The sequence below is a fragment of the Scyliorhinus canicula genome, chromosome 4, assembly GCF_902713615.1.
Source record: "Scyliorhinus canicula chromosome 4, sScyCan1.1, whole genome shotgun sequence".
Lineage (NCBI taxonomy): Eukaryota > Metazoa > Chordata > Chondrichthyes > Carcharhiniformes > Scyliorhinidae > Scyliorhinus > Scyliorhinus canicula.
Window position 1 is genome coordinate 220,913,368 of NC_052149.1, and position 22,604 is coordinate 220,935,971.

The 22,604-nt window shown below is 43.7% G+C and overlaps 1 protein-coding gene across 2 annotated transcripts in view; it reads right to left on the minus strand.

Moving 5' to 3' along the window:
• Nucleotides 1–3,324: 3,324 nt before the first annotated feature.
• Nucleotides 3,325–22,604, minus strand: part of atox1 (antioxidant 1 copper chaperone) — a 19,855-nt gene continuing 575 nt past the window's right edge. The window contains exons 2-4 of one of the 2 annotated variants that reach the window (XM_038796109.1): nt 17,477–17,552; nt 10,749–10,904; nt 3,325–3,602 (exon numbers count right to left, since the gene is read on the minus strand). In XM_038796109.1, coding sequence (XP_038652037.1) covers nt 10,780–10,904; nt 17,477–17,552 — 201 coding nt within the window. In that variant the 3' untranslated portion in view covers nt 3,325–3,602; nt 10,749–10,779. Of the gene's footprint in view, nt 3,603–5,902; nt 6,601–10,748; nt 10,905–17,476; nt 17,553–22,604 lie in introns of those variants that run through there. The other variant, XM_038796110.1, reaches the window with a different exon arrangement.

A 22,604-nucleotide genomic window follows, 5' to 3' on the forward strand; every position in this document is an offset into this window, starting at 1 on the left:
AGAAGGTAGGTTTATAAGTTAAACAGATAGTATTGATGGTGATTTGGGGGGGGGGGGGGGGTGGCCGGCGGCAGGAGGAGGAGAAAAGAGTTGGTCAGGGAGGGGCATTCGGTTGTTCATTTGGGGGGTAGTCAGGTTGTTTGGCCAGGGTGGTTCAGGTGATCTGTGGTTGGGGGGGGGGGGGCTGGATTTAGTCAGGTTGAGGGTGTGGAGGTCGATTGGTCAGTGGAGAGGGTTGGATGTTCAGGGTTGTTGACAGCTGCTCAGCGGGACCTGGAAGTGGTCAGTGAAGGGGTGGGAGGATTTTCAGGTGGTCCGAGGAGCCAGTACTATAGTTACCAGGAATTGGAAGTGGTTTTAATTCTAACTTTTCCTGGATAACTATTACTATATGTCAGTCAGAACCCTATCTGAAGTTTTGGACAGCTGATTGCAATGGGCAATTGATGGACAATGCTTCTCTGCAGACGTGAAGGGGTGTGCCCAAGGCATCTTGGGGGTACCCCACAGTTATGACATGTGGAAGCTCAGAAGTTGCAGGTGTCATGTGAGAGTACCTTTAAGAAATTGGTGTTTAAGAAATGTACCTTTAAGAAATGAGTGTTTATCAGTGATGTCAGAGTGTGGGTGGAACTGGGCTCAGCTTTTTACTTTAATTTTAGGCTGTTTGCTGCAGGGTGTGCTTTAGTTCCATTTTCAGTGTTGGAGCTGAAGCCAGATCAAGCAGGTGTACTGCTGTTCTCTCTGTCATCAAAAGACTATCTCTTGATCATTTGGTGAATTCAGAATTATAAATGTTCTCAGTAGTGAATGTAAACGTAATGTGCTTCTGTTAAAAGGAGTTTATTTTGTCTTCTGGATGTTGTTTGTGAAGTTATTAAGCATTACTTAGTGTTGTATTCTTTGGGGGTTGTATTTGAATTAATGGTTGCTAAGATGTTCGCTATGTTTTGAAAAGGTTAACTTGAGTTCATGGACATTGTTTTGCTTGAAAAAATACTTTTCCATTTCTGCTGTACCACACCTGTAGAGTGGGCCGTGTGCTCCCCATACCACAATCTATTAAAAGTTGCGGGTCAAGTGAACTCCATGATACACTTTGGGGTTCTCTAAACCCTGGCCCATAACACAGGCTATTTTTCTTTTTTTTTAAATTTAAGCTACAAAACAGCACTTTTTATATTTAATAGAGCTTTAGCAATGTGTTTTCAATACAGGCTTAAGAGAAGCCTGAGCTTCAAGTTTCTAAATGAATCAGTATCAGTTGAATCATTCATCAGCTAGCATGCTGCAACTTGCATCCAAAACAGATTTATTTCGTTTTGCTACATGCAGCAAAACTGGCCATTCATGAGCATGCCAGAACTCGCTGCTTATGATCTCAACCAAAGGTTATGAAAAATGAGAAACCCTAGGAAAACAATGGATGGTAAAAATTTGTTTTTGTTGAAAGTATCAGGACAAAGTGAACCATTCTTGACTTTTCTTTGAACCAACTTCAAAAGCAAGCAGATGTATAGCCCCATGCAAACTACAGACCGCAAGTTCGGTGCAAAATGAAAGGATACAGCTGAAGAGAATAGAGACGAGTGCTTAAAAACAACTCTTGAGCAGCAGTTCTAAACTGATCCACCGCTGTTCAATAGGCCATATCTGATCTGCTTCAGCTCAAATGTTCCATCCTATCCACATATCCAATGATCCCGTTAATGTCTATCAACTTAGTCCTCTGGCATAGAGAATTCCAAAGAGTCACAAGCCAATGAAGACGCTTTTGATCCGACTCCTAAATGGACTCTGATTCTGAGATATGATCCCGAGTTCCAGGGTAAATAGAAACAGCCTTTCAACATCTCTCCTGTCAAGCCCTCGAAGCATGTTATATGATTCAATGAGATTATCTTGCATTCTTCTAAATTCCAGAGAATACAAACCCATTCAAGACTGGATGGCAATTACTCAAAAGTGGTTTGTAACATTCTCATGCAATTTAAAGGATACGTTATCTGCATTTCTCTTATTTAAACTTAAAAACTCAAAATAAACTATAGAACATTTAGCAAGATGATACCATTGTTCAAGTTTGGAGGAATATAACTGAATTTAAACATTACACTTTTGGTATATATTTGTTAGCGTGGAATGATGCAGAGTATTGTTGTTTTCTGATGTTTTATGTATTTTTGATCTTTACTATTAAAACCCACACCATAGGCAACACGGTGGCGCAGTGGGTTAGCCCTGCTGCCTCACGGCGCTGAGGTCCCAGGTTTGATCCCGGCTCTGGGTCACTGTCCGTGTGAAGTTTGCACATTCTCCCCGTGTTTGGGTGGGTTTCGCCCCCACAACCCAAAGATGTGCAGGGTAGGTGGATTGGTCACACTAAATTGCCCCTTAATTGGAAAAAATAAATTGGGTACTCTAAATTTATTTTTTTAAAACCACACCATAAACAGTTGCAGGATTACAGTGTAGCTGTTCCTCCACATTACGTGGAGACTTTACATATTTACCCAAGTGTGATCTGTAAAGAAACCAATTTATCAGCACTAGGTTGAATACTATAGAGATTTCACCAAAAAGCTCAAGGAAGTTGTAGCTTATGGTACGTCTGGTGCAAACTGAGAGGAGATTGCTGCATATAAAGGTTATGCATGCAACTAGCTCTTTCCCAAATTTTTACATCACCGTTTACTTGTACTCAGATTATATGTGCATCTGGGTGAAAATGCAGAGGAAACTCGAGGTTTTCATCAAAGGTTGCAGGAGTACAGTTTCTGATGACTACCTCTCCCCAAGTACCACAAGTGCATTTAGTGATCCTTATCCCACCCAGTACAATTCAATAACTCTCCATAAACGTGAATACACGCTCATTCCCGTACCAGCCTCCCCGGACAGGCGCCGGAATGTGGCGACTAGGGGCTTTTCACAGTAACTTCATTGGAGCCTACTCGTGACAATAAGCGATTTTCATTTCATTTCATTCGCCCTCTACTTCAGCAATGTTGTTTAGTCAACCCCAGGGGGATTCTAGTGTGACCTTTCTCAGCATTTTCAAATTTGCAGTGTACATTATCCTATTGATTTTTTAAAATATAGAAACTATAGAAAATTTATCTCAAATAAAAATACAGTTCAGTCAGCATCTGTAAAGAGTTTAACACGTCATCAAAACAAATTTCAACTATGAACTTATTTATCAGGTGGGCACGACAGAGACATCATTTTGCCATGTCTCTAGTTACAGAACTGCAGCAACTGTACTAATTTAAAATGTACCTTAAGACTAATGCAAGGAGGGAAAAGGCTGAAAGCAACTGCTTTTGGAGTGATTAAGACAGACATTTATTTATTGTGTACATGCACATAATCATAGATACATTTAAACATTTGTAAATTAAGGCATTTTCATGGAGGCAACCATTCAAGCACTTTTGAAAGCACTTTTGTCCCTGATTCAATAAGTAGCTAATAATTAGCAGAGTTAAAACTTTTCATTATGTTTGCAAAAGAATTCCAGCTGTTGCTGCTCTGTAATTTGGTTCCATTGATTCGACGGTCAAAATAACGCTTTGAATTCACCCATCAGGTTAGTGATTCTGAAAGGGAAGGAAATTTAATAGCTATTAAAGTGCATTTAAACAGTGCAATTTTAAACTACTGTGAAAGCAGCAAGTGAGCAGTAGCACCTTGGTACAGCTGCGTAAAGAGTGATCTGAAGGGCAACATTATTGTCCTTTCACATGGGGCTGAATTCAGCAGAATTTCAACACAGGAGATCATTCAGCCAATCGTGCCCACCCCCTTGCGAATTAACACTGCCACTGTCTATCCTGACTCAGCTTTTTGCTTTTGCTGCAACTCTTGCAATATATTTCTTTAAGTACTCATCTAACTCTCGCTGCGATGTTGTGATCGACTTGATTGGTACTGCAGTGGGCTAGCATCTCAGGTCATGAGCTCAAACTTCACCATGGTAAACTGTGAAACTAAATTTAAGAAATCTGGTAAATTTGCAGGCTAACACCAAGAACAAAAGTGACCATTAAAGCTGACGGGTTATCTTTTAAAAACCCAGCTGGTTCATTGTTGTCCTTCAGGAAGGCAACCTAACCAGTCCTGCCCAGTTAGGCCAATACATAGCTCCACACGATGTGACCTAGCTAGTTTTCCAGGCAAACAACAAACACATCACAATAAAGATGGCCTGTTACTTTTGCACAGCAACTAGGAACAAACAATTAAAGTGCTCTACTAGCATTGTGCATCCAGAGATGAATATTTAAAAATCGTACTCGAATATGAAAGAAACGCCCACAATGATGACAGCAGCCCAATCTCACCACAGATTCGCTTGACTGATCCAATAAATCAGCTTTGGCACTCTCCTTTTCTGATATGCAGCACTGGAAGAGAACTTCCCTCTAACTTAATATTGGGAAGACTGAAGCCATTGTCCTCAGTCCTTGCTACCAACTCTGTCCCCTAGCCACTGACTTCTCGATATTGGGTGGGACTGCTTTCCTAGGACAGGAAAAGATGGAGATTTTAAAAAGAAATTTAGAGTACCCAATTTTTTTTCCAATTAAGGGACAATTTAGCGTGGCCAATTCACCTACCCTACACATCTTTGGGTTGTGGGGGTGAGACCCACGCAGGCATGGGGAGAATATGCAAACTCCACACAGATAGTGACCCGGGTCCTCAGTGCCATGAGGCAGCAGTGATAACCACTCTGCCACCGTATCGCCGACATGGAGAGGAGATTTGATAAGAGATTTTCAAAATTATGAGGGTTCTGGGCAGAATGGACAGGGGAAAACTGTTCCCATGGTTGGAAAGATCGAGACCGAGAGGACACAGATTTAAGATAAATAGCAAAAGAAGCATTGGAGTCACGAGAAGAAACCTCTTCATGAAGTGAATGGTTTGAATGGAATGTGCTGCCTGAGAGTGTGGTGAAGGCAAAGTTAACAAGCATTCAAGAGGAAGTTGGATTAGTATTTGAAAACGGTTATGGGGAGAAGGGCACCAGGTGGGTTGCTCATTCGGAAAGGCTGGGCAGACACAACGGGCCGAATTGTTTCTTTCTAAGCTGAAACAATTCGGTGGTCCCTCTCTCTTGCAACCGTCTGAGGCGGAACCAGACCATTTGCAACTTTGGTCTCTGACCCAGAGATGCCTTCCAATCACACAATCACTGCACCACCAAGACTGTCTACTTTCACCACCATAACATCACCCAGCCCTATCCTCATTTATGTCTTTGTTACCCCTAGATTTGACTATTCCAATGCCTCTCATCTCTACCCAACATAAAACATAAGCTCATACAAATGATCTGCTGTCTATATCCTAATTCACACCAAGTACCCCTCACCCATTACCCCGGTGCTCATTTACCTACATTGTGTCTGGTCTTGTAACGCCTGATTTGGTAACACCTCAATGTTAAAATTCTTATTGTTGTTTTCAAATCTCTCCATGACCTTGCCTCTTCCTATCTCTAAACCTCCTCTGGCCCTTCAATCCTCTGAGATATCTGCATTCCTCAGATTCTAACCTCCTGCGCATCCCGGATATTAACATTATTTTTTAAAAAAAGAGTATCCAATTCTTTTTTTTCCAATTAAGGGGCAATTTAGCATGGCCAATTCACCTACCCCGCACATGTTTCTTGGGATGTGGGGCAGAGACCCACGCAGACACGCAAACTCCACACGGATAGTGGCCCCGGGGTTGGGATTGAACCCGGGTCTTCAGTGCCATAGCCAGCAGTGCTAACCACAGCGCCACCGTGCTACCCAAACATCCCAGCTTTTAATCGATTCACCGGCTGGCTCCCTGCCTGCAGCTGTCTAAGCCAACACTCTGAAAATCCCTCCCCAAATTTCTCTGCTTCTTATGTTCATTAAAACAAAGCACTGGCCAAGCTTCGATCACTTATCCTAATGAATACTTATATGTTTTGGTGTCTGCTCTGAAGTGCATTAGACATTTTGCTATGGTGAAGGTGATATATAAATGCAAGTTATTGTTGTTTCCTGGATTTCAGCTTGAGGGATGCAAGCTCCTGATGTGTGCCTGAGAGGATCGGAAGGAATGTTGTGGGGGACAAAGAAGGTGCAGGTCACCAGAGGCTGGAATTAAGAACCTCGCCACATCAATACAGAAGAAGCCACATTTGACCTGGAAACACCAACATTGAGTTCAAAGAATTTTATTTCCAATTAGGGCATTGTCAAGCACAAACACAAGTTTTGTTATCCAACCAATGCCTTGATGAAGTTGCACAATTTGATGTAACAGGGTCAGATGTCCTTGTGGTGTCCTACCTCTAACTTGCTGAAGAATTAGAAAATCAAGAAAGTCTCAATGTATCATACGAATACAATGTGTCCTAATCTTTCTGAAAAACAAGCGATATTACTGAAGGGGGAACCAGGCCTTAAAAAATATCAATTGGATCTACATGATTTGCTACAGTAATTCCTGTCCTTATCTTTCGAAAAACCTTCTTTTGCAGGACCTTTGCACAAAGGAGCTGAGTTTGTGGCACAGGACAGGCTTCCTTTCCAGTTAACAGCAATGAAGGCCCAGAGGGAAGAGAAAATCAGAGATAGAGTTTCTGTTCTTCAGTCTGCTGTGCCTCCTGGCACTGAGTTTAAGTCTGCAATTGGGCTTACGGTTGCAGAATGGAAGGCATGCTGTGCAGGCTTAATGGGAGGAAGGAAATTACAATGAGAAGAGGAATAACATGGACGAATTAGGGAAGGAGCAGCCACAACCACAGACTGGTTTGGGGTCCGTGATATTCCATCACCTCCTGCACTACGAGGACCATTTAGTTCTCCAAGACGGATGCGTAATACAAGAAGAAACACTTGTGCAGGCCAAAAACGCATTAGCGGGCAGCACGGTGGCCCAGTGGTTAGCACTGCTGACTCACAACGCCGAGGTCCCAGTTCGATCCCGGCTCTGGGTCACTGTCCGTGTGGAGCTTGCACATTCTCCCAGTCTTTGCGTGGGTTTCACCCTCACAACCCAAAGATGTGCAGGGGAGGTGAATTGGCAAGGCTAAATTGCCCCTTAATTGGAAAAAATGAATTGGGTACTCATTTTTAAATTTATATTTAAAAAAACACCAGAAATAATTATCTTAACATTTCCAAGTCTGTCGGACCAAAATATCAGTGCAGCCATCTGCCCGCACGTAATGCCATGCCTGATAACATCTTTAGAATACTGATTTTGTGCACCAGGTACAGCACCCTTTTGAAGAATATACATTAATTAACACTGCTAAATGTCACAGGCTCAGTCATCGTGCAACATGGTTATGCTATCTATGATTAAGTAACGTAGGTTAGTTTAGCTGTTTAAATTTGACATACTGCATAATGTCAGCCATGCAATCACCTTCAGGGTCGTTCCACAGAAGGGAAGCCTCCATTTGTTCAATCCCAAGAGCCAAAGTAGAACTGCAGAGAGGCATTAGCCCTATAGTCAAACGCAATGTGCAACATATCCAGGACAAATAAACGAAAGCTCTAGGTTATTAACCTAATGTGATAATTTATAGCAATTAATAAATTTAGGTTTAGCCACTTGTGAGAAGAGTGTCTTAAGTATCTACATAATTGAGAAAAAGATTCTTATAATCTCTAACCTTGCTTTAGATATGTAAATGTAGCACTAAACCCTCCCTTCACTGTCAATTAAATAACTGGGTGACAACTACATGGTGCAGGCCTTGAAGGACCACAAGCATTGTTTTAAACTAAAAGCAGCAGAAATCTAAATTCCTTTCACATTTAAAAAAAAACTTGCGTGCTAAATTAGGAGGCACTACAAAAGCATTAGGAGCCCTCAGCTAGGGAGAATAAAAATGATAAACACCCAACATGCACAGACTAGACGGAGTTGAGTCACGAGGCTTCACAATATTAAACAGCCTTCCGAGTTTTACTCACAAAACTGACACTTGAGCAGTAGTTACCCTTATGAATAAAGGTAGGTAGAAAGCAACGAAAAAACAGTTGTTGTCAACAACAGTACTACCATTTAAAATGTGAGTTTGGAGTTTACATCAGCAAGATGAGGCAACAGAGGCCTTGGGAGTGAAGACTATCTGGAAAGATGTCATGTGCATCCTTGATAGCGATGCTGATTAGAACAAGTATATCACCTCACAAATTTTTGTAGGAGTTAATTCCACAATATAAATAGCTCCCTACGGCGGCACATGGCGCAGTGGTTAGCATTGCTGCCTCACAGAGCCAAGGTCCCAGGTTCACATTCTCCCTGTGTCTGCGTGGGCTTCACCCCCACAACCCAAAGAGGTGCAGGTTAGGTGGATTGGCCATGCTAAATTTCCCCTTAATTGGAAATAAAATAATTAAATACTCTAAATTTATTTTAAAAAATAAATAGCTCACTACAGCCACCCAAAAGCTGGAAATCCACTCTGAAATCATTCTATCTTGTTTTTGAAATGTTATTCTTTTCTCAGAGTGACAAACGCATGCACTGAGTGGACAGGGCAGGTCCTTAATCCACGTCTTCGCTGGCTCCAAAAACCAATTCAAATTGAATCCAATTCATGGTCCCCACAAGAGACACCTTAGATCCATGCGGACAAGAACAGGCATTACACCTGATCTCGCACTGGATCCTCGCCACTTTTTGTTTTGCAAAAGTATACTTTATTCACAAAATAAAGAACATTACAAACATTTCAAAGCAGCCATCACACAAAGTGCAATGTTTGTTCCGAACCACTTCTATAACCTCCTTATCCAAGGTTTCAGCACCATTCCCCGACCAGACAGATGGCCTAAATAGGTCTAGCTCTGTCCATACCACCTCCTTGAATGGGTCAATTAGGCACTGTGTAGCACCTCGATCATTGCCCCAGCTAAGCCATTGCAGACAAGTTACATATATTTTCAATGTAAAAGGTGTTTTATTATCTACAGGTACGAGGGCAGCAAGTCAGCGTCCTCTTGCTGCCCCCTTGATTTGCAACCCCCTCCCCTCACATACACTGTGAGAAGTTCTCCACCTCTAGTTAGTATTTCTGTGGCATGTTTAATTCAAGTTAATAGTGGATAGAGATACTCTGGAACAGATTGCACCACCCCTCAGTATTACATTTCATGCATAATCCAAACCATTGTCCTCATTTTATTTACATATCAATGAAACCAATTCTACTTTTCCCACTTCAAATGCATCATTAAAGAACTCCTATAAAAGACACGGAATTTCAATTACAAAGTTTCTAACATTACTATAACTTGAGGCTGTAACTTTAAATTTAGGATCAATGAAGTTTTAATGTGACCTGTTCTGAAGTATGCCTCACAGAAAGGCTGGATGGTTTGGTTGTTAGCGATCAAAGGAAGGATTAGATTATTTTACTGAAAAGGTGGTGCAAGATATTTATGTGTGGAGACAATAACAGTCATCTGAGTTTGCAATGAATAGACTCGGAGTCTTTCAAGTCCAAGAGGTTATAGACATCAGGACATAAACCATCCATTTACTTCCAAGATGAAAGGGAGTTGGGATCAAGGATAGCTAATTACCATTTTACCTGGATGCAAGGTTAATGCGTTTCATGTTGCCATGGGGAGGGTGGCAGAGGAAGTCATTTTTGAGATCAAATTACAGGCTTCCCTCCAGATTAATGAATGTCACAGACAGAGAAAAACTGCTTGGCTTTGCTGGCTACCACAGCTGAATGCGGGAGGGAGAGGGTCTCTAGTTGAAGAGGTGCATCCTTCAGCCTTCTAAAGATTCCGTAAGGTTTGTTCTGGCATGGTCAGTTGCGGACGAATCGTCAGAACAAGATGATTTAAGCAACACTCTGATAAACTGAGGAAAGTGCCTGGAGACTCACTAAATTACTACTCAGCGAAATTACAGGAATCCATTGAAAACTGGGGGCAACTATGAGAATGTAATTCCACTGACTGATAAGGGGAATGCTCTGCTCCTCCGTAGTTTAAACATAAAGTGTTTAGTCAAAATGGATTTTCTTTATAAATTTAGAGTATCCAATTCTTTTTTTTTGCAAATTAAGGGGCAATTTAGCATGGCCAATTCACCTACCTTGCACATCTTTAGGTCGTGGGAGTGAGACTCACGCAGACATGGGAAGAATGTGCAAACTGCACACGGACAGTGACCTGGGACCAGAATCAAACCTGGATCCTCGGTGCCTTGAGGCAGCAGTGCTAACCACTACACCATGGTGCTGCCCCTAGTCAAAGTGCCTTTAACCATTTGTTACATGAAATTTCTGGCTTATTTTTAAATCTTATCGGTCGCTTATCAGAGATCGTAACAATAGCTTTCAAAGACAAATTTTTTTTTTAAAAAATAAATTTAGATTACCCAATTATTTTTTTCAATTAAGGGGCAATTTAGCGTGGCCAATCCACCTACTCTGCACATTTTTGGGTTGTGGGGGCGAAACCCACGCAGACACGGGGAGAATGTGCAAACTCCACACAGACAGTGACCCAGAGCCGGGATCGAACCTGGGACCTCAGCGCCGTGAAGCGGTTGTGCTAACCACTAAGCCACCGTGCTGCCCTTCAAAGACAAATTGTGAGAATACTTTTTTTTGACAGTCCAGACTGCTGGGTAGAAACTCTAAGTGTCATGTATTTGTGCAGAAACATTGACAGTGTATAGGTTCTGTACGTTGCAGAATTCTTCCCGTAACATCTATTTACCGTCTCTAGTTACACCGACTCCAGATGCTCTTTATTTTTCTCCAACATATTGTACATCTTTTCCGGTCTTTTTCAGGCACTCTTTAAGCACCTCCACACTGTGCTTAGATTCAATGAAAACTTTTTTGTTGGGAAGGTCAATGTCAAACTGCACATCTGCAAATTTAAAATAAAACATGGCAGATCATTTTATTTTACCTGCATAATCTTTAAAAGAAATCAAAAAGCAGAAATAAGCACGGGGTAATTGGTATGTAAGGAGGAGAAAACTCCTGCTCCGGTGACTGTGATTCTATACATTTCATCTTTTGATGAAGATTTTGTCCAAATCAATGTCAACTATGTTGACTTCAACAGTACCGCCCAGCCCTCCAACTTCTACCACCAAAGTCATGGGATCATCACTCTCCACATTCCCTCAAAGTCACACATTATTCCTGACTTGAACATAGATAGAAAATAGGAGGGCATTCAGCCCTTCGGGCCTGCTCCGCCATTCGTTGTGATCATAGCTGATCATCTACCCTGATCCCACCTTCGCCCCATATCCCTTGATCCCTTTAGCCCGAAGAGCTTAAATCTAATTCCTTCTCGGAATCCCACAACGTTTTGCCTCAACTACTTTCGGTGGTATCTTTTACCAGATTCACCACTCTCTGGGTGAAGAAATTTCTCCCTCATCTCAGTCCTAAAAGGTTTAATCCTTCGCCTCAACTATGCCCCCTAGTTCTAGACTCCCCCACCATTAGGAACATTCTTTCTGAATCTGAAACATCTTCAAAGAATTCTTGCAGATTTATCAAGCATGATTTCCCATTCGTAAATCCATGCTGACTTTGTCTAATTATACCACTGCTTTCCAGATGCTGTGCTATGAACTCCAGCAACTTCCCAACTACCGATGTTAGACTCACTGGTCATTAGTTCCCCATTTTCTCTCTACCCCTCTTTTTGAACAGTGAGGTTATATTAGCTACCCTCCAATCTGTAGGAACCATTCCAGAGTCCAAAGAAGTTTGGAAAATGATCACCAATGGATCTACTATTTCTTGGGCCACTTCCTTTAGTACTCTGGGATGAAGATTATCAACCCTGGAGATTTATCTGCCTTCAATCCCATTAATTTCCCCAAAACCATTTCTCAACTAATACTAATTTCCTTCAGCACCTCACTGAAACTTGTGTTTCTCAGAACTTCCGGTATATTAATGTCTTCCTTTGTGGTAGCACAGTGGTTAGCACTGTTGCTTCGCAGCGCTAGGGTCCCAGGTTCGATTCCCGGCTTGGGTCACTGTCTGTGCGGCTCTGCACGTTCTTCCCGTGTCTGCGTGGGTTTCCTCTGGTTTCCTCTAGTTTCCTCCCACAGGTCCCGAAAGACGTGCTGCAAGGTGAATTGGGACATTCTGAATTCTCCCTCTGTGTAATCAAACAGGCGCCGGAATGTGGCGACTAGGGGATTTTCACAGTAACTTCATTGCAGTGTTAATGTAAGCCTACTTGTGACAATAAAGATTATTATTCTGAAGACAAGAAGCAAAGTACAAATTTAGTTCCAATGCCATTTCTTTGTACCGTGTTATGAATTTCCCCGTTTGACTATAAGGGGCATACATTAGTTTTTAATCAATCTTTTTCTCTTTACATACCTATAAAAACGTTTAGTCAGTTTTCATGTTCCCTGCCAGCTCGTATTTTCCCCATTTTAATCAATTCCTTGGTCCACCTTTGCTAAATTTAAAATGGTCCCAATCATCGGATCTATTGCTTTTTCTAGTTAATTTGTATGCCTCTTCTTTGAATCCAATACCATCTCTAATTTCCTTTGTACGCCATTGTTTCTACACTTGCACCAATAAGAATAAACAACTTTGGAGTTCATCTATTTTTCTCTGAATGCCTGCCGTTGCCTGTCCACTGCCCTTCCTTTCAGTAATGTTTCCCAGTCCATCAGTCCAGCCAGCTCATATCTCATACATTCATAATTACCTTTATTGAGGTTCAGGACCCTGGTCTCAAAAATCAACCACCTCACTACCACCTTGATAAAGAATTCTATCATATTGTGGTCACTCATTCCAAAGGGTTCTCTCACAACTAGATTGCCAACTAATCTCATTGCACAACACCCAGTCCAAGATGGCCTATTCCCTTTTTGGTTCTTCAACGTATTCGTCTAGAAAACCATCCCGTACACTCTCCAGAAATTCCTCTGCTATTGTACTGTGACAAATTTAACTCAGCCAATCTATCCAGATTAAAGTCACCCACAATCACAGATGTCCCTTTATCACATGCATTTCTGATTTCCTGTCTGATGCTATTCCCAACCTTACCACTGCAGTTTGGCGACCTCTATACTACCTCTACAAATGTGTTTTGCCCCTTGCTATTTCTTAACTCGACCCATACAGATCACACATCATCTGTGCTCATATCTTTCCTCAATATTGTATCAATTTCTTCTTTAATCCAAAATGCCATTCCACCACCTTTTCCTTCACATACACCACATCTTCACTGTTGCTGAGTCAAACCCAAAAGCAGTTCCTTAACAAACATGATTGGTATCATCTCCAATCCAAGGACTGTGGGGATTCAAACAACAAAGAACAAAGAAAAGTACAGCATAGGAACAGGCCCTTCGGCCCTCCAAGCCTGTGCCGACCATGCTGCCCATCTGAACTAAAATCTTCTACATTTCTGGGGTCCGTATCTCTCTAATCCCATCCTATTCAAATATTTGTCAAGATGCCCCTTAAACGTCACTATTGTTCCTGCTTCTGGCATGTGAGAGTGCCTTTAAGAATTGGATGTTTAAGAAATGTACCTTTAAGAAATGAAGCTGATCATATTACTGAAGTGATGTCACGGGGGGGGGGGGGGGGGGGGGGCTGAGCTCACTTCTGCTTTTTGGGAGTTTTAGTTTCAGTTTGATAGAGCAGCTGGGAGTGTCTGTGTGTTTTGCTGAGAGCTGCAGGAAGAAACACTGAGCTGGTCTGTTGATGTCTGCAAATCCAAAGGCTATAAATATATTGACTGTAACCTCATGTCTGTTTTTGAAGGATTTGTTAAGTCTTTTGGATGTGTAAAGGAACAGTTTGCAGGATTGGGTAGTGTTGTATTATTTCGGGGTTATCTTTGAAGTAAGGGGTGTTAAGAGATCCAATGTTTATTTAAAGGTTAATTTGAGTTCATGGAATAAACATTGTTTTGTTTTAAAAACCACGTGTCCATAATTGTAATACTACACCTGGGGAACAAGCAGTGTGCTTCAAAAGCAACAATCCATTAAAGGTGGGGGTGGATTGAACTCCATGATACATTTTGGGGTTCTGAAAACACCTCTACCATAACACTTCCACCAACTCCTCTGGCAGCGAGTTCCAGGTACCCACTACACTGTAAAAAAACGTGCCTCGTGCATCTCGTCTAAACCTTGCCCCTTGCACCTTAAACCTATGCCCCCTAGTAATTGACCATTCTACCCTGGGAAAAAGTCTCTGACTATCCACCCTGTCTATGCCCCTCATATCAGGTCGCCCCTCAACCTCTGTCATTCTAGTGAGAACAGAGTTTATTCAACCTCTCCTCATAGCTAATGCCCTCCATACCAGGCAACATCCTGGTAAATCTCTTCTGCACCCTCTCTAAAGCCTTCACGTCCTTCAGGTAGTGAGGCGACCAGAATTGAACACAATACTCAAATGTGGCCTAACAAGGTTCTATATAGCTGCAACATGACTTGCCAATTTTTATACTCAATTCCCCGTCCAATGAAGGCAAGCATGCCGTATGCCTTCTTGACTACCTTCTCCACCTGTGTTGCCCCTTTCAGTGACCTGTGGACCTGTACACCTAGATCTCTCTGACTGGCAATACTCAAGGGTTCTACCATTCACTGTATATTCCCTACCTGCATTAGACCTTCCGAAATGCATTACCTCACATTTGTCCAGATTAAACTCCATCTGCCATCTCTCCGCCCAAGTCTCCAAACAATCTAAGTCCTGCTGTACCCTCCGACAGTCCTCATCGCTATCTGAAATTCCACCAACGCAAACTTACTAATCAGACCAGTTACATTTTCCTCCAAATCATTTATATATACTACGAACAGCAAAGGTCCCAGCACTGATCTCTGTGGAACACCACTAGTCATAGCCTTACAATCAGAAAAGCACCCTTCCATTGCTACTCTCTGTCTTCTATGACCTAGTCAGTTCTGTATCCATCTTGCCAGCTCACCTGTGATCCATTTTGATTCAAAGCAGGAGCCTATCCTCTTCTCTGAGCAATTCAAGTTAGAAAATAATTTATGGCCTTACCTGCACTGAGTACATCCCCAGAACATATTTTAAAAGTTCTTACACAGCCATGCTAAGTACTCAATGGGATGGATGACTGGATGGAGTCAGCATGTGGATTCACATATGAAGGATGGTCCATCAAGAGGCCCAAGTATATATACTCACCCACCTCCCCTCCTTAGTTAAAAATGTACACATCCTGGCAATGACTGCACTACAGGCAGGCTTCATCTCATGACTGAACCAGGTACCGCAACAAGGGCAAGCAGCCGAGACTTAAATCACAGATAATTAATTTTACAACTGACTGCCTTCAGCATTTTCAACATCAAAGAGGACTTAAGTTGGTCCCTAAAAATAATTGAAGCAATTAAACACAAGATAGACACAACAGCAAAAATAAAAGGCACCACTATTTAGTTGAAAACTCTTTGAGCTTCCTTAACGGCTCGCTGGACAATTGCATTTCTCAGTTTGACACTCGCCATAAAGTTCAATACCCTGGTCTGAGCTGAGTAAATGCCGTGCATTTATACGGCACTGCATTGGGAATGTAATCAGACACTCAACCACAAGAGATATTAGCTGATCAAAAGCTTGGTCGAAGCAGTTGGTTTTAAGGAGCATCGTAAAAGGAGAGAGAGGAGCAAAGGGGATTAAAGAGGGAATTCTAGAGCCCAGGTGCCAGGCAACTAAGGCAGAGGCACCAATAATAGTGATAAATATCAGGAATGAGCAAGTGGTCAGAATTGGAGGAAGAGAGAGATTTAGGAGCATTAAGTTACAGAAATGAAGAGAGGCGAGGTCAGGTGGGCGGAGAATTTTAAAATGGAGGCATTGCTGCATTGAAAGCCAATGTCATGGGTGGCAGGTGTACAACACTTGGTGCAAGTTACAATACAGGCAGCAGAATTTTGGATAAGGGTGAAGAAAGGCAAACTCAACGAGACTGACAATGGAGGCACCACAATCGACCTCTCTGCCCTCGGCTGCTGAAAACGGGAGAGGTCAGTCTCTTAAATCCAGACTCTCCCAGAGGGAAAAGTGTTACCACTGAACCAAGATGAAATTAGTTAACAAAAGGTCAGCCCTTCTGTCCACCCCCCCCCCCCCCCCCCCGAGTCATTCTGGATTCTGGGGGCCAAAATCATTCTTTGTCCAGCTGCATCCGGCTCCTCCCTCCACCCACAGCATTCAAGAGTAACAAATATCGGGGCTAGTGAAGCTTTCCTCAACTAACAAATTCCTTGCAGTTAGCAATTACCAGCTGGAAACAAAGGTCTGCTTGTGAGATTTGTTTCAAACTAGGCTCTTAGCCAGAAGCATTCACATTTATCTACACCGATAATTTTGCGTGACGCTTTTGTCAATGTTTTCATATTCACCGACCCTCCACATCTGTGCAGCCATGCTCTTTGTCCCTCCAGTTCAATCAATAGTTCAGTTAGTCCACTGACACTTTTCCCTTTGACATCTCAGCCTATTACCTTGCTCGTGAGTGTGGACAAAAGCTTAACATGCATAGTTTTGCCCTGCTTTGTCACAATGTTTGCGATAAACAGAGGCTATTTCCCGGTATGGAGATCTCGATCTAGGGATCATGCTATTAGGATAAAGCTATTAGGGCAGCAGGGTAGCATGGTGGTTAGCATAAATGCTTCACAGCTCCAGGGTCCCAGGTTCGGTTCCCGGCTGGGTTACTGTCTGTGCGGAGTCTGCACGTCCTCCCCCTGTGTGCGTGGGTTTCCTCCGGGCGCTCCGGTTTCCTCCCACAGTCCAAAGTAGGGTGATCATGGCTCGGCACAACATTGAGGGCCGAAGGGCCTGTTCTGTGCTGTACTGTTCTATGTTCTATGTTGTAGAACCAGCCATTTAAGAATCAGTAGACGTGTCTTCACTCAGGGGGTTGTGAATCTTTGGTTTTTGCTACCCCAGAGGGCTGTGGTTACTCAGTCATTGCATTTATTCAAGACAGAGGTTGATAATCTTTGGACACAAGGGAAGCGAGGCATAGGGAATACAGGGTGTGAAAGTGAAGTTGAGGTAGAAGTTCAAGCATTCAATGCTTGAAGGCAGTGCAGGAACGCTATAAAGCTCACCCCAATTTCTAGGAGGCAAGAATTATGAAAAAATTGTTTCTGAGTGGTTACCTTTCAAATTATTCAAAAGTAAATCTGGAAAATTACAATGAAAGGGTAGAAAAGGGGCTAGAGTCAAACTGGTAAAAGATAAATTTAGGACCGATATCAAGATGTTTTTCCTTGTGTTAAGAACTGGTGACTAATTCGATTGGAAGTATATTATTGTCTGTAAAAACGAACAGAAAATAAAGTTAGAACTTGAACACCTGTTTAGTTAGTATATTGAATAAAATGACAGATCAAAATCAGAGAAGCTCGAATGCAAAACGTTAAAGCTAACCTCCGAGCTTATTCAGTACTCTGGTCACAGCGGAAGAACAGCCTTCACAGGTCATATCGACAAAGAACTCCTGTTTCTGCAAAAGATATTGGAAGTTATTTTAAAGTTCTCACTTTTAAATTCTCATCCTTATGTTCAAATGCAGCTATGGCTGTGCCCCTCGCTCTCATTGCAATTTCCTCCAGCTCTACAATGCTCAAAGGATGCGCGCGTTCCTCCAATTCTGGTCTCTTGAATATCCCCAATTTTAACCGCTCTGCCATTGCTGGCCAAGGCCCCAAGTTCTGGAATTTCTTAATATTCCTTGGACAACATGTCACAGTGGTTAGAACTGCTGCCTCACAGCACCAGGGACCCGGGTTCAATTCCGGCCCCCCATGCCCAAATCACTAACGTACATCAAAAGCATAAGTGGTGCTAGTTTTAAACCCTGGGGAACACTATTTTATAGCTCCTTCTAGACCCCCAAAAAAAAACTGCAATTCATCTATCCCTCAGTCAATTATGTATTCATGCCCGTTTTAGCCCACCAGCTTCAATTTGGTTAACAAGCCTTTCATGTGGCACTTTACCAAATACCTTTTGAAAATCCATATGCAAGGGTGGCATGGTGTCACAGTGGTTAGCACTGCTGCCTCACAATGCCAAGGACCCAGGTTTGATCTCGGCCCCAGGTCACTGTCCATGTGGAGTTTGCACATTCTCCCCATGTCTGCATGGGTCACAACTACACAATCCAAAGATGTGCAGGATAGGTGGATTGGTCACACCAAATTGCCACTTAATTGGAACAAATTAAAAAGAGAAAATCCATATACACTCCATCAACTCCACTACCCATGTCCATCATGTTACCGAGGGAGCAGCCCATTAAGACTTGCTGACAGATCTACTTTAAACATAGACAGTCTTTCTGGTACCTCCTCAATCTCTATTTTATAGTAGCCAGGATCCTACAAACTTCCTCTACTAGAGCTTTGGCAAAGTGCTCTTCAACGGTAAACACTGATACAATCTGCTCATTGAGTGCCTCAGCCAAACCTCTGCCATCAGCAATACACCTCTATTTTGGTTCTTAATAAGCCGTCACTTCTCTGGCAACTCTTTTACTGTTAATATGCCTAAAATATATAATGTGCCCATAGAAGACCCTTGGATTCCCTTTTGCTAGACAGCAATCCAATCTTGCAGTGACTCTTGCCAATCTTTATTTATTTTTCATTTCTTCACTTGTGCTTTTTCTATTCATCCTGATTCCCCCTTGCATAATCAAGCTGACATTTGCCATACGCCCACTTACTTCATCCCACTCTCTTAAGTCCTTCATCATCCAGGGAAGAGACTCTGGCTTTTGGTGCCCCCTCCCTTTCCTCCTCGAGAGAATGCAGCCAGACAACACCCAAACCATCTCTTTACAAGGCTGCCATTGCTTTATTACATTTTTGTCCGCTAGTCTTTGACTCCAATTTACCCAGGCTAGAAAATAGCCCTCCTCCAGTTAAGAACTTTTATTTTAGTTTACTCCTTGACATCTCGATAACTCTGCCCTCCCTGTTGAAGTTTCTCATTACTCTTCAGTTCTTGCATCTCTCAGTGATTCTTTGCTCCTCCTATCTCCTTTGCACTACTTGGTGAACTATGAAATAGAACGTGTAGCACAACAGCTCCTTTGCTGTTCTTTACTCCAACCAAATGGATTCAATCTTTGACCACCCCCCCCTGACATTTTTTTTCTAGCTCTGCGATATTTTCCCAAATTAAAACTGCTACATCTCCTTTTATCCTTTCTTTTCATTTTGGAATAATTTACACTCAGGAATATTAAATATCCAATCCCTCCCATTTTGTGCCACATCAATCCCGTTCAAAATGATTCTGAAATCAATTTTCCGAAAAGGAATTACATTTTACTCAATTCCAAATTACATTATTTGAATCATTTAATCGACCAATTGAACGCAACAAATAAATAGGTGGTCAGGCAACCTCTTCAGCCTGCCCCACCATTCAATCAGCCCTTAGCTAATTTTGTACTTCGATTCCACTTTCAGCAAGAGTACACTTTCACGCCCCATCAACGCTCAACTTAATCTCTTCCTGCCTCCCAAAGAGTCCCCATCCTCCACCAGATCAAAACTGCTTTTCGAAAAGTAAATACCAAACTTGACCAACCTGAAAAACGCCGCGTCTCCTTTGTGCTACTATTCTCTCACACAGGAACTATTCAGATGAACCGCCCTCGATTGTTTCAAATTCAATTCCAAAGCGTTTTCAATATAACAAAAACCAAATTATCTGGTAATTCAAATTGAGCCCTTTTGCTCAAAAGTTGAATGAGATCATTCAAATTAGACACCTTCGAATCAAGAGCCGATGCAGCTCATTTTATAAAGATTTACGATTTCAGGTCAATTTCAAACCCACTTTAGACAAAGGGTTCCACTGCATTCTCAGCTGGGTTCTCCTTATGTTCAAATGCAGCTATGGCTGTGCCCCTCGCTCTCGTTGCAATTTCCTCCAGCTCTACAATGCTCAAAGGATGTGCGCAGTCCTCCAATTCTGATCCCTTGAATATCCCCAATTTTAACCGCTCTGCCATTGCTGGCCAAGGCCCCAAGTTCTGGAATTTCTTAATACTGTATTCCTTGGATGACATGTTGGCACAGTGGTTAGCACTGCTGCCCCACGGCACCGAGGTCCCAGGTTCGATCCCGGCGCTGAGTCACTGTCCGTGTGGAGTTTGCACATTCTCCCGTGTTTGCGTGGGTTTCGCCCCCACAGAGATGTGCAGGCTGGGTGGTTTGGCTACGCTAAATTGCCCCTTAATTGGAAAAAAATGAATTGGGTATTCTAAAGTTAAAAAAAAAATCAAGGCCACATCTGTCTACTCAGATGAATATAAAAGATCCCACACCATTATTTATCTCCTGGTCAATAGCACTAAACAGATTATCGGCTAATGATTACCTCGCTGTTTATAGGACAAACTGCAGTAACATTAATGACCAAATCAGCTATTTTAACTTGGTTAAGAGGAAATGACTTCACTCTTTTTCAAATAGTGCCATGGGATCTAAACAGGCTTTGGTTTAAACCCCTCATCTGAAAGTCAGCATCTCCCTCAGTGCAGCACACACTCCCTCAGTAACTCCCTCTTCAGCAATCACTCCCTCAATAACTCCCCCAGTGCAGCAGTCACTCCCTCAGTAATGCCCCCAGTGCAGCAGTCACTCCCTCAATAACTCCCCCAGTGCAGCAATGAGTCCCACACTCCCTCAGTGTAGCAGTCACTCCCTCAGTAATGCCTCCAGTGCAGCAGTCACTCACTCAGTAACTCCCTCTGCAGCAGTCACTCCCTCAGTAACTCCCCCAGTGCAGCAGTCACTCCCTCAGTAACTCCCTCTGCAGCAATCACACCCTCAGTAACTCCCTCAGTGCAGCACACACTCCCTCAGTAACTCCCTCTGCAGCAATCACACCCTCAATAACTCCCTGTGTAGCAGTCACTCCCTCAGTAACTCCCCCAGTGCAGCAGTCACTCCCTCAGTAACTCCCCCAGTGCAGCAGTCACTCCCTCAGTAACTCCCCAAGTGTAGCAGTCACTCCCTCAATAACTCCCCCAGTCCAGCAGTCAGTCCCTCAATGCAGCAATCACTCCCTCAGCATCTCCTTCAGTGCAGCAGTCAGTCCCTCGCTCCCTCAGTGCAGCAGTCAGTCCCTCGCTCCTTCAGTGCAGCAGTCAGTCCCTCGCTCCCCCATTGCAGCAGTCAGTCCCTCGCTCCTTCAGTGCAGCAGTCAGTCCCTCGCTCCCTCAGTGCAGCAGTCAGTCCCTCGCTCCCTCAGTGCAGCAGTCACTCCCTCGCTCCCTCAGTGCAGCAGTCAGTCCCTCGCTCCCTCAGTGCAGCAGTCAGTCCCTCGCTCCTTCAGTGCAGCAGTCAGTCTCTCTCCTCCCTCAGTGCAGCAGTCAGTCTCCTCGCTCCCTCATGCAGCAGTCAGTCCCCTCGCTCCCCCATTGCAGCAGTCAGTCCCTCAGCTCCCTCAGTGCAGCAGTCAGTCCCTCGCTCCCTCAGTGCAGCAGTCACTCCCTCGCTCCCTCAGTGCAGCAGTCAGTCCCTCGCTCCCTCAGTGCAGCAGTCAGTCCCTCGCTCCTTCAGTGCAGCAGTCAGTCTCTCGCTCCCTCAGTGCAGCAGTCAGTCCCTCGCTCCCTCAGTGCAGCAGTCACTCCCTCATCATCTCCCTCATTGCAGCACACACTCCCTCAGTAACTCCCTCTGCAGCAGTCACTCCCTCAGTAACTCCCTCTGCAGCAGTCACTCACTAACTCCCCCAGTGCAGCAGTCACTCCCTCAGTAACTCCCCCAGTGCAGCAGTCACTCCCTCAGTAACTCCCTCTGCAGCAATCACTCCCTCAGTAACTCCCTCTGCAGCAGTCACTCCCTCAGTAACTCCCCCAGTGCAGCAGTCAGTCCCTCAGTAACTCCCTCTTCAGCAATCACTCCCTCAGTAACTCCCCCAGTGCAGCAGTCAGTCCCTCGCTCCCTCAGTGCAGCAGTCACTCCCTCATCATCTCCCTCATTGCAGCACACACTCCCTCAGTAACTCCCTCTGCAGCAGTCACTCCCTCAGTAACTCCCTCTGCAGCAGTCACTCACTCAGTAACTCCCCCAGTGCAGCAGTCACTCACTCAGTAACTCCCTCAGTGCAGCAGTCACTCCCTCAGCATCTCCCTCATTGCAGCAATCACTCCCTCAGTAACTCCCTCAGTGTAGCAATGACTCCCTCATCATCTCCCTCATTGCAGCAGTCACTCCCTCAGTCACTCCCTCAGTAACTCCCTCAGTGCAGCAGTCAGTCCCTCAGTAACTCCCTCTGCAGCAATCACTCCCTCAGTAACTCCCTCTGCAGCAATCACTCCCTCAGTAACTCCCTCTGCAGCAATCACTCCCTCAGTAACTCCCTCTGCAGCAGTCACTCCCTCAGTAACTCCCTCTGCAGCAGTCAGTCCCTCAGTAACTCCCTCAGTGCAGCAGTCACTCCCTCAGTAACTCCCTCAGTGCAGCAGTCACTCCCTCAGTAACTCCCTCAGTGCAGCAGTGAGTCTGTCCTCCCTCCGTCGGTCCCCTCCCTT